This window comes from Ostrinia furnacalis, unplaced genomic scaffold (assembly GCF_004193835.3).
Source record: "Ostrinia furnacalis isolate ACB-3 unplaced genomic scaffold, ASM419383v2 OfSCF7013, whole genome shotgun sequence".
Classification (NCBI taxonomy): Eukaryota; Metazoa; Arthropoda; class Insecta; order Lepidoptera; family Crambidae; genus Ostrinia; species Ostrinia furnacalis.
In genome coordinates, this window is record NW_021137252.1 from 1011539 (window position 1) to 1024738 (window position 13200).

General features: G+C 37.0%; 1 protein-coding gene across 1 annotated transcript in view; it reads left to right on the forward strand.

Annotated features, from left to right (window-relative positions):
• Rhp (GTP-Rho-binding protein rhophilin) overlaps positions 1-13200 on the forward strand; it is a 193382-nt gene that overhangs the window by 42927 nt on the left and 137255 nt on the right. The window contains exon 2 of the mRNA XM_028318819.1: positions 1401-1652. Within this exon, the coding sequence (XP_028174620.1) occupies positions 1539-1652 (114 nt within the window). The 5' untranslated portion in view covers positions 1401-1538. The remainder of the gene's footprint in view (positions 1-1400; positions 1653-13200) is intronic.

Consider the following 13200-nt stretch of genomic DNA (forward strand, 5'->3'; position numbering starts at 1 on the left):
CTTATTAACCACCTACAGAAACAAAATCCAATACACAATTACCTGTCCACACAGAACTAATTCGTAATAGACCGAAATTAAGTCCTAATCAAACTTAACTAGGTCAATTAGTAACTACTGCGGTTACACAATTGAGTCCCTTTGTTATCTAGATAATTGTTATCGCCGTGTAAACAAATGAAAACTGTAAATAATGACATCAACACTAAAACAAAGCTTAGTCATTTTAGGGCTGGTAAAATTCAAACTCTTTATTGTACACTAGCTGTGCCCGCGACCTCGTACGCGTGAAAATAGTTTGAATATTTTTTCCCGTTTTTGTTACATTTTTTTTACTGCTCCGCCCCTATTGGCTGTAGGGTGATGGTGTATGTCTAAAGCCTTCCTCGATAAATGGGCTATCCAACACAAAAATATTTTTTCAAATGGGACCAGTACCTTAGATTAACGAATTCATGAATACAAACAAACTCCTTAGCTTTATTATATTAGTACTAGCTTTTGCCCGCGGCTTCACTCTCGTGAAATTTCATTTGTCACAGGTCGTCATAAATTATAGCCTATATGTTATTCTGGGTTATAAACAATAATACTGTAAAGTTTCAACAAAATCCGTTCAGTACTTTTTGCGTGAAAGAGTAACAAACATCTAGACATCCAAACTTTCGCATTTATACTATTATTAGTAGGATAGAAGGATAGAAGTATACAAGTAGATAATTATGCTATTTTCAGGGCACTTAAACACATCCAAACATAGCTTGCCCTATCACCACTTCGGGGCAATAAAACCAGAAAAGCCACAGACATTATTATTCATCATCATCATTCATCTCACTCTCCCTTTATGAAACAAAAGTCGCGGCTTTTTCTTACAAATAAGAAATCATTAAAACTAATGTGCCGTGAAATCAATCAATTGCTGCTGAAATAACTCTTAATATTTTCGATAAACACAACATTTTCTTTAAAATATTACATCCTGGATTTTCCGAAACTTCAAACACGTTTTGAAATGTACAAAAATAGATTTTGCAATAGATATTTTAACAAATAAGTCAAATTTTACAAATTTGACAAATACCTTAGGCACTGACTGAGTTAGATGCTAAACCTATAATTGGATTATTATTAACTAGCTTTTGCCCGCGGCTTCACCCTCGGGAAATTTCGTTTGTCACAGATCGTCATAAATTATAGCCTATGTATATGTTATTCTGGGTTATAAATACTATTCTGTAAAGTTTCATCAAAAGCCGTTCAGTAGTTTTTGCGTGAAAAAGTCACAAACATCCAGACATCCACACAAACTTTCGCATTTATAATATGTATTAGTAAGATGTTGCAACCCTACTCATAATCTTAGACAATCTCACAAACATGCTTTAATTTTTTTTCAGGTCTCTCACTCACCGCAAGACGAACGAACGGCGATCAAGTGAATGAAGTGAAGTGCGATAAAAGTCGAAAAAGTGATAAGTGCTGTGTGAAGTGAAGTGAAGTGACTAGAAGTGGAACGTGTATGATGTGTTCAGAGTATGGATGAGACCAAAACCATACACAAGACCTGCGTGAGGGTCAACTCGGCTGATGATGACGAGTCGAGGGACGAGGTCGACCATGACTTACCAAAGAAGAATCCTTTTGTGCGGGTAAGTCTGACTTCTACTACTTCTATCCTGTGATTTAGGGTCTACTCCCCACCTTTCGTTCCCCCCGCTGCAACTCCGTTGTAGTCAGGATCTAAAGCTTGATTGTTAATACATAAAAACAAAACAAATGAAGGTCAAAATAAATGTGCTTCACGGAGCAAAGTATAATACACAAAAAACGGCGAAGTGAAGTAATTTGGGAGTTAACTGTCACAAATCAAATCAAATCATAATATTTTGCCTATATGCCACTATAGCATGATACTTCTAGGGGGCAGCTGGCATAACATAATCAGGATGAGCCTGATTTCTAAAACTTTCCAACCATTGCATCAGGTTGAATCATCAAACTTGCAATGTCCTTAATTCACACATCGTAGAGAGTTCACTAAATCGTCCCACAAACCCATGCTCATGACATAAAACGAGTTTGAGAAAATCAATTTGCGACTCGTCCCCTCTTAAATCCCATCTGGACATCAAATCTAGAATTTTTGAGTCGACAAAGTATTTCCCAACCACTTGTCGCTATCGTATGAGTCGCTTCATTTATTAACCATGAGATAAAACACACGTGTGGTGTGTAAAATAATTGCGTTTACGTGCGAATATACTCGTATCTTTTGCGTATCAGTTAATTCATGTTGCACTATAAAGTGAATCATCACTTCTATGTACCTATACGACTTTGGGAGAGATTCCGTTTTTTGCAGGAACTGTTTTTTGAAGGATCTCGTTTTAGTGTTAATGATAGATCGCCCGGAGTCCTGCCAGCAGGACTTAAAGTACTTCCGGTAGGACGCAAAATTAAAAGATCACAGTTTCGTAAGTATACATTGTACAAATTTCAAATTTACACGAAAAAATAGAGTGTTTCTCTCTCTTTCACCCAATAGTGCCCAAGATCGAAAAACGCGACTAACCGTTAGTCGGAGCCCGATGGCGCACGAGTATACACGGGGGCAGCGCGTTCGCGCTCGCGCGACACATTTTGACGCGCCGGGCCTGGAGTCGGCAACATTTTGGCGATAATATTATAATGAATGTGAAGTATTCCAGCCTAATCAAACATTTATAATTTATTTCTTGTTTTTGTTTTTAATTTGTAGTGTATTTGTAAGTGATAGGTGTAATTTCTAATACAAAGTGACATACCAAAGTAATTAATTTAAAGTTCCTTATTATAGTTCCTATTAGTTAAGTTGAAAGAAGATAAACAAGTTTATAATATATTAAGAAAAGTAAAATACTGGTTAAACAAAATGATTCTACGACATGACTTTTTATTTAATAAACACTAACCAAGTGTTTACTACTTCTGGTGAGGATGAGTTCAAATTTGAAGGTCACCGTACTGCTGGAAGGACCAGCAAGCAAACACGTACAAATTGCGTACTGCGGGCAGGACTTGCGATAATCTTCTGGCAGGACGTTTAGAACAAAAGACCAGTCCTTCCAGAAGAGCCTTCCAGCAGGACAAAGCACCGGGCGATCTTTTATTAACACGTTGAGTGCGAAACCAGGTCTATAGACCTTGTGTACGTCTCGCTTACCGTGCGGCTAAGAAAATTATAGTCTTCCTTGTCGTGCGAAAGGCATAACTTCAAATGGGTCCGGTGTAGAAAAGTGATGAATATATATCTATGATGTATTCTTAAAATAGAATCCAATGATGTACCTACCTTAATACCAGGTTTTTAGACCTGGTACCGCACGGAAGTAATAAAATGTCTTCACAATGCGAAACCAGGTCGAAGCATCTTGTACCCTGCGCACCTGGTACCGCACCCCACGCTAGCTTCGTGCAGCCAGTGTTGCCTCACATTCGTAAGAAACGCACATGTCGACATGGCGTCAAGAGAAACAAACAAAATCAAAACTTCAAATTGATTATAATTTAATCTGCTACACGATTTATTGCTAATTTAAATCATGTTTTTCGTGACAAACATTTGAAGTTGTAACTAAACGTTATTAAATAATATGTTTTCTTTAAATATAGCTTATTTAAGTATTTATGCACGTATGTCTTATTTGTAAAATATTTAGACTAAATTATTAAAACATCTTTGTTTGTTATTTTTTTTAATTTTTATTAAAACTTAATTTAAACTATCGATATTTGTATTTCACATCCCTAGAATATCCACCAGACTTCCCTACTTCAGTGCGGCACAGGGTGCATAAGCCTTGTATTTTGAATATAGCTATAATTTTTATACTAAACAAGTTATTCACGAACGCCTTCAGGTGTATGTCAATAAATGCATTATTATTAATATTCAAAGAAAAAAAAACACAATATCTATTAACAGTAAGCCAAAAATAAAATTAATGTATCATAAATATTACAAGGTCTTTAAGCCTTGTGCCGCCACAATGTAAGTTTTAATACCAGGTTTAATGACCTTGTACCGAAGGAATGGAAAGTATTAGAAAGTTACTGCCGCAGCAAAGGTGTTAATACGTCCTTCATTACTGGATTCTGCAAATCTGGATGCCATGGGAATGGTCCCTCACGGTACTGTATTTCGGTAATGGGTACCATAGGCGTAAGGCAGTTCCTCTGTGGTTGAGGATTCCGGGTAAAGCTCGCTTTCACCTTCAGGTCTGATCATCACATTCCATCCGGTGGTTTGCAGGCCCAAAAACCCTGTTGTGGTAAAAAAATATTTATGCAGTGACGTATGTCGGGTGTGTGTCGAAAAAACTTCCGAATCAGGTCCAATTCTCTTAAAAATAATAGGTAAAATTAACAAAAAATGAAATAACAACTCATTGCATAATTCATATTTTATAATCATTATCTCAGAATAAAGAACAAACCAGAAGGAGTGTTCGATAACATTTCTACGCGGCAACTTGTGTCCAAAATACTTCCCCTCCCGCGCCCCTCTACCCCCTTTAGTGTTACTAGCGCCGTGTGACACCCCCATTTTTGGGGTAAAATTATGTAATTTTTTAAAGAGATGTTAAACAAGTAAAAAATAAGTAAGTGAAATAAGTACACACGGCCACAGTGTTAACTATCCATTTCCGTTTTTGCTCTCGCTCTCATCAAATGGTGATTCTTTGCGATAGAACGAGACGACATGACTGGCCATAGGCATAGATAGTACCTACCTACCTAAGAATTTAATTTTTACTCCGAAGTAACTAAGTGTAGATGATTATTTATTTCTATTAAATAGTGTAATATACTACATGTAGGTAGGTATAATATGTTATTTAAAAGTCAATTACAAAAGACGAATATAAATTTAAGAATGCCAAGTAAAACAAAAAAGAAACTTAAGGTTCTTTATTATGTAAACATATCGACAACAAAACATTTGTTTACGGCGCAGTAGTGCTTTTAGTTTAACTTTTCTTGGAGTCAAAAACAGAATCCAAATCAAAAACATCACCAATACTTAAATTTGATTGCGAGGCAACTCTGGCTGTGTATCCTGAAAGAAAATCAGAGTAAGTATGTAAGCAATAATTAATTACTTAAAATTATTATTAAATATACAAATATTGCTGCTGCTGATCTGTTGATACCAATGCCTTACTTTTGAATAAATGGGAAAGTATGAAATTCACGATAGTAATTTATTATCTCCTCATTATTAGGGAGTAATATTATAAATTAATTCAATATATTAAAATCAAATCAAAATCAAAAATATTTATTCAGTTTAGACCACAAGTGGCACTTATAATTTAATTAATCAGGTTGTCATGTCATGGATGAAATTACACTAAAAACTAATTAAAACAAAAAGGATGGGGAAAATATTCCATTATTCTGTGGTAACGCTAACAAAATTAACGCGTGAATTTTTTATAGACAAATGTAATTCAATATAAAAAAGTAGGGTAAAATATTCCGTTGACCTGTGGCAACACTTACAAAATACAACCGTGATTTTTTTTGAAAATCATTATTTAATTAAAATGAATTGTAAATGTGCTACTTACGGATAAAACATGATCCCATGCACTTTCTTTGTAATTCCAGTAGCATTCTTACATGTTGGAACGGCACAAGACGGCATAATTTAATTATAAAGTGTCAATCTGACGGATATGTAAACAATGCGCGCGCCGGCCATTGACTAATTGCTCTAAAGTCAAATTAGTGCGATTCGGAGTAATTTATATGAATACACATTTACGCCCGTTGACGGTTTCTGGTTTGTTCCGTATTCTGAGATCATTATGTAATTTCTACTTGTAATTAATATTGTGCCTAACTAACCGAACGAAACGTTTAAATCTATTAATGATATAATTATCGTTTAGTGTAAAAATATTTTCATAATGATTTTTAATTGCAAATATCGCAATATTTCAAGCAAAACGTCCGTCGGGTACAGTACCCTAAATAGTTTTGACAGCTCATATTTTAATTTAAAAAAATCTTTTGTAAATTGGACGCTACTATGCAGATGGTACGATATTATAACCTAGGTACATAATTACTTATATTTTATTATGTTCGTCTCCCTTCTTCACATAAAAATACTGGCAGGAGTAAAACAAACGAAGAGAACCGTTAAATCGATTCGCGAAGTAGATCTGATTTGGTTGGTGGTAGGGCTTGTTCTAAGTCCGCCTGGCTAGCTACCACCATCTTACCTAAGTCTGTCGCCATAACAACAATGTTCACAGCATTATTGTGTTCCGGCAGTGAGAGGTAGGATAGCCAGTTCCTCCGTGGTTGGGGATTCCGGGTGAAGCTCGCTTCCACCTTCGGCCTGATCGTCACTTACCATCAGGTGAGATACAGGCCAAGAGCTTCCTCGTTGTGGATAAAAAAAAAAAAAAAGATCGTAATCGAAAACGTAACATTGGCGACAGTCGCCCCAAATATTTTTTGTCGATACAGCGGAGCAGACAATCGAACTGTACCAACTAAGTACCTAGTGAGAATTGGCACGTAATTTTATGAACACTACAGATGCAGTTGCATTTTGTTTAGCAAAAAAAAATGTGACAACTTGTATTTAACATCTTTCATAAAATATGTCATTTGTTTTAGGGATTCCATAACCTTTTTTTTTCAAAAGACAATTATGATACACATTTATTTAAAAATTCTTACAATAACATTTTTATTTTCTCTCTCAAAATAGACACAAACAGGTGAATTTACCCTATAAAAGTATATTCGGATTGCAATGGGAAAATAAAATGTTGACCAAATGAAATATGTTAAAATTATTATAAACTGTTAAAATACATTGTCTAAATTATTTAAAGTTTCGTGAAATCGTAAATGATTATCTTTATTGTATTTTATGACTCTGATAAAATGGTCACCATGTGTAGCCCAACCCAGATTTTTAATGAGTTATTAACGTTTTACGATTATTATTACGGATTACTTTAGATTAGATAGTAACTAAGGCTTTTAATAATTATTAAACCAACTAGCTGTGCCCGCGACTCCGTAGGTACGTATGAAAATCTTGCAGCATATTTTGAAGATGTTGAGTGTTTTGAACTATAAGTTTACTGCCTAACTCAGTCAATGCCTCAGGTATGGCGGCATGGGAGAGTGTTTTTGTGACGTCAGCGAGTCAATAATGTCAACTATTCGTTCATTTCAGCCAAATGACGTCCACTGCTGGTCAAAGGCCTCCCTCAAGGTTTTCCACAATGAACGGTCCTGCGCTGCCCGCATCCAGGCTCTTCCCGCGACCTTGTATATTCATTGTATAGTCATCATATGTATGCTATTTTCACGAGTACGCAGTCGCGGGTATAGCTACTCAAAGGTGACTGACATAGTGATCTATCAACGCACAGCCAAAACCGCTGGACGGATCGGGCTGAACTTTGGCATGCAGGTAGATGTTATGACGTAGGCATCCGCTAAGAAAGGATTTTACGAAACTCCACGCCTAAGGGGGTAAAACGGGATCCACGCATACGAAGTCGCGGGCAGCCGCTAGTTGTTCAATAAAATTGTGACTGATGTGCTGTTGAAAGGCATTTTTTTTCCAATTCCTCTCAAACCGACCAACTATGTACTTACATACTTGTATACTTGGAAATAAGCTGGTGACTTGCGATTTCTCAATAACTCGGAATGGAGTTGTCGCAGTGTACCTGTTTCAGTGCAGGAATGCAGGAAAAGTGCACGGCATTCCCGGGGTAGGGTTGGCACTTTCCCATTAGTTTTCCGGCTTTTTTTTCCTCGTGGAAATTAATGTAAGTTTCTAATGTTGCTTAGGAACTCTAAGTTAAATTTTCACTATTACGGGATTTGACAAACGCAAATACTTTTAAAAAGGTATTTTTTATTTACCTTCGACGTTTCAAATCGGTTGCACGAGTCATGATAGCGGACTGACTGATTAAATGATAATTATGATAAGTAACTGATTATGAACTTATGTTAATTTTCCATGTGGAAATTTAAACTGCAACTCAGGCTTAGGACTAACCAGTTCGTGACATTGTTCGTCAATGACAAAAATTTTAAAATAAATAATTATATTTTTTAAATAGTACAGATGTACCAAAGTATTAAATTCGACGTATCAATTTAATATGTAATACATATAGACAGCCCTACTAAAATATTTCGACTGCCATATCCACTGGTATAAGGACGACAGCATATCAATCTTAACACTATAGCACTTTACCTAGCTGTAATAGATTCTATTTTGGAACAGAAATGTACAGTCTGTTAGACTGTCGACTGTACTACATTATTCGTATACGAATAGCTCACAAACGTCAGTTTCTGCTAATCGTCCTTTGTTTATTAATGATCCTTTATTATTCTGAGTGTACTTGTCCAAGGGCTGCCTCTAAAATATTTACATTTTTATGAGATTACTAGCTTTCTGTCCGCGGTTTCGCCTGCGTGGAATTTAGTCTGTTACAGAAAATCATTGACGCGCGCGTCCCTGTTTCAGAAACCGGGATAAAAACTATCCTATGTCCTTTCCCGGGACTCAAACTATCTCTATTTCATCAAAATCGGTTCAGTGGTTTTTAAGCGTGAAAGCGATACAGACAGACAGAGTTACTTTCGCATTAATAATATTAGTATAGATATAGTAAATATACGAGATAGATTGGGGCGTAAAGGGTCTCGAACTCTCGAGTGGCGACCACAAGCCGGAAGATATAGTTTAATAGGCTGCCTTTTAGCTCAGTGGACTGACGATCTCGGGAGTCGCGATGCAAGAGTCGCTGGAAGCTCCTGGATGCGAGCAGGGCAGGAGAGGACCAGTCGTTGTAAAAATCCTTAGGAGCCTTTGTCCAGCTATAGACAAAGACTTCCCAAGGATTATACTTAATCCGACATGTTAACAAGTGTACATAGGTTTCTGCCAAAAGACATATCCATAGTTAGACAAACTTAAAGGATTCTCCCAAGGATTTCCACAGCTACTTCTGAGTTTCCCGCATCCAGGTTGTACTATGCTTTCCCTCGATAGGTACTATGATAATAATAGGAGCTTTTATAAACCAAAATGATTTACAATTTGTTGTTGACTGTACATAGTAGAAAAGTGTACGAAAGCGGTCCCACCTTACCTGTTGGTTGAGTAACGTCCGTCTGTACACAGTCAGCGACAAACACTGGAGAAAACCACCGGTCTTGCGATATCGCAGCCATTTTTCCTGTTGTTACGGTCTTGACTTTTACTCATCTCTAAGAAAGGGATGTACTTGTACCTAGGTAAAAAATACGGTACAAAGATTTTTCAAACCCATTCATAACAAACTAAAAATGCATAGAAATCACTTTTAATTTCTTAAACTTTTTATTTTTTACTAGATTTTCCCGCGGCATCGACCCCTCTCTATCGTTAAATTGTAGCCTGCGTACAATTTTGAGTTAGAATCTTTTTTTAATTTTCATCGAACTTACTTTTTGAGTGAAGGAATAACAAAAATCTGAACACTCTGCCTGAAACTTGAAAAAATCGAACTGCCTAACGGGAATTGAACCCACGACCTTCCGCTTACCTTAGGCGGTTCAATTTTTAAGTTATTCATAATTTTCAAATTAGTTTGAGATGCGACTCTTAATGCTAAAAATTAAATAACTATGCTGAACATATTTTGATGAAACTTAACACTATAAACTTATTAATAAGCACACACAGCTACAATGTATCAAAAAAGCTAGTAGAAGCAATTAAAAAACACTTTCTTCGCCACTAAATAACCATAGACTATCAGTAAATAAGTAATTAAACTGTCCAAAAAGAAAGTGTCCGAACAATAGTAATCTATGGTGTGTTTTGGCAGAAAATAATAGTCGGTTTTGGTAAAAACACGATACTGAGCATTGTCCGCTCATGGGAATTTACTTTCTAACAAAGGCATTAGGGTACATCAATTAGTTTGTGTTTCACGATTAAAACACGACCCATGAATATCACTGTTGTTTTAGGCTGACCCTTCAACCGTAACTATAAGCTTAACCGGTGTTTTTGTATGCAGTTTGATAGACTTTTTACTTTTGTTAAAGGTTCTCTAAGGCTGAGTTGCACCACCTAGACTGTAACTGATGATAACCGGTATTTTTTGTATGGAGTTTGACAGATTTTTGGCGTTTGTTAGAGTAAGATGGTGCAAGCCAGCCTAAGTATTCAGTTATATGTGGTACAGTCTTGAACACAAAAATGTGCTTAGTACTCTAATTAAAATAGTAAGACACGGGTCTTAACGCGACGTTTATTAATGAGTTTCATTATTACGTTTCGGCTGCGATGCTGCAGCCGTGGTCTCAAGCAGACTGATTACTCTAAGGCCCAGAACAGACGGTGAAACGCAACTGCAACGAAACTGCAACTTTCTGATGATTCTGATGAATGAAACTGAAACTGAAAGTTTCAAACTGGTCGCGTCATGTGTGGTCTCTCAACGGACGCTATGGCAGAAAGTTAGATGCAACTCAAAAGTAACTAGCAGTTGCAGTTTCGTTGCAGTTGCGTTTCACCGTCTGTTCTGGGCCTAATTGTTCTGATATAATGTAACATGGTTGAAATATGTACTTTTTTAAAGGTTGCCTTTAATTTTTAACCTCATTTTAATCATAATATTAGTTGTTGAATACCTACTACAAGGCGGTAGAAAGACAAAACCGAACCCTCAACATGTGTCCGGCTCATAATTTATTTAGGTACTGATTTTTTTAGAATAAATAGCTACCTTAATGTGTGCATATTAAGCGTAGTTCATGTGGTAATAGTTAAAGTTTTTCTTGGGCTAATAGAGGGAAATAAATAAATAATTGTGCCGGTTGCGACGACGTAGGTATGCAACTAGCTTTAGGATGGGGCTTGACTGGGAGAGTAGCGGCGGATTTCTTGCGACTCTACAAAAAACTTTTACGTTATACGTATTTTTAAAACGTTTAGTAAAAAAGAACGTTTCGACAACGTCGTGTCGACAACAAACCTATACAGTGTCAGCCCAAAACTCCGCTACATACAAGAATGTCAGACAGTAGCATTCCTTAAATCTGCTAGCGTGCAGTTGTTTGGGCATGGCATCATGTTCATCATCAATTGTAAACTTACATTATAAAATCTGTGTTTTCCATTTAATTTTTACACCCTTGCTTACACGCACGTTGAACATTACTAATACTATGTATGTAGAGGCGTTTTTATGGGAACTTTTTCATGTTCTATTTTATTAAAAAAGCCAAATAAAGAGCCTTTCTTTCATTTCAAGATTCGTGCCTAAACCGCTACCAGTGAGGCCACGGACTGCATTCATTCAAGTTATTTATTTATTCTGTGACCCCAATACTCTTGTGCACTACCAAGCCTACATCAACTTATCTGGATTCTGCTATCGAAAAAATAATTTATATCATCAGCCATTAGGTTCTTTTTAAACTGTCTATTTATACCATTACAGATGATTGCAATTTTTTATACTAGATACCTATTCATGTTCAGTCATTGACGATTGTATACTAGCTTCTTCCCATGACTTTGCTTGCATCAATTTTGATACATAAAATAGTCCATTAGGTGGAAGACTGCTAGTCTTACATCACGGGCGCCATATTGAGTCCCGAGTGTAGTTTACGAAGGAAATTAATACAACTTTAAGCCTTGTATTCATTAGGCAACATTTATTGATAAACTGTTTATGACTAGTGTGAAACATGTTTACCATAAACACAGGTTTCTGAAACTTGGCCACCACGTCTTGCTCTCTACTCATAGCGGGGAGCACGGCAACATGTATCATAAACAATGTTTCTAAACCTATGTTTATAAACTGTTTACAGGGATGATGAAACATTATGAAACATTGTTTATGAACAGTTGATAAACAGCGTTTATCAACAAATGTTGCCTAATGAATACATGGCTTTATCCCCCCCGACCCCAGTAATACATCAAAGAAACTGCTAAAGAAAATCCACTTTTCCTTCTAATCCTGAAAAACGAGTTTTCAATTTTCAAGATGGAAAATCCGCACAGCGTTGGACGTCCACACACAAGGTTGACCGACGACCTCATAAAGGTAGCAGGAAGGCGCTGCATCCAGCGCTACCAACCAACCGACCTTTGTGGAAATCATTGGGAGAGGCCTATGTTCAGCAGTAGACGTCCTATGGCTGAAATGACGATGAATGAAAAATCAAAAACTGAAAATCTTTTTCACGCGGACAAAGCCGCAAAACCAGCTAGTATGAAACTAATAAAGCTTTCAATGGACAAAATAACTGTCGAATCAATTGAAACAGTTTTATCTTTGGATTAGCGATAGTTATGCTCGAAGGTCGAATTCCGACGAACAATGGACGGTTTTAATTATTTTATAGGGCATTATAAATGGAATTACTCTGACTGATTGTGAGTGGTTTGCACTGGTTGCCAGTTGGTTGCTAATGGTTTGATTGATAAATTAACTCAGTCCCTATCAATCGCAGTGACTTACTGTTAATTTAATGTCATCGTGTTCGTTTCAGCTGAATGACGTCCACTGCTGGACAAAGGCCTCCCCCAAGCCACAAAGACAGGTCCTGCGCCGCCCGCATCCAGGCACGTCCCGCGAACTTCACCAGATTGTCGGTCCACCTGCCCACACTACGTCTTTCGGCTCGTGGTCGAAACTAACTTTTCTGCCCCGGCAGCCATCAGAGCTGTAAAATGTCTGGCACGCTACCTACTAGAAAGGTGTAGGCTGGCCTCATCTCGATTGATCGACGATCTATGTAGTAAGGTTTGCGGGAGTACCTGGATTCGAGCAGCACAGTACTGTTCTTTATGGGAATCCTTGGCCTTGGGAGCCTTTGCCCAGCAACAGGAACTGTCGTTGTAGTAATGCTTGTAGAGGAATTTGTCCAGCAGTGGATATTCTTTGATTGAAAAGAACCGTTCTTCGCTAACTGCCGTTTTAAGCAAAAGTTAATTATGGTATAGATTGAGCCCACCTCATCATTTGACAGTAGGCGGCCATATTACCAACAATGCGAGCAAATTGCTTTCTTGTTGCGTGACCAATAAAGCAATTTAATTGAATATTCAGAGCTTTAAAAGTTTCAGTGTAGGAGCTTAAAAGG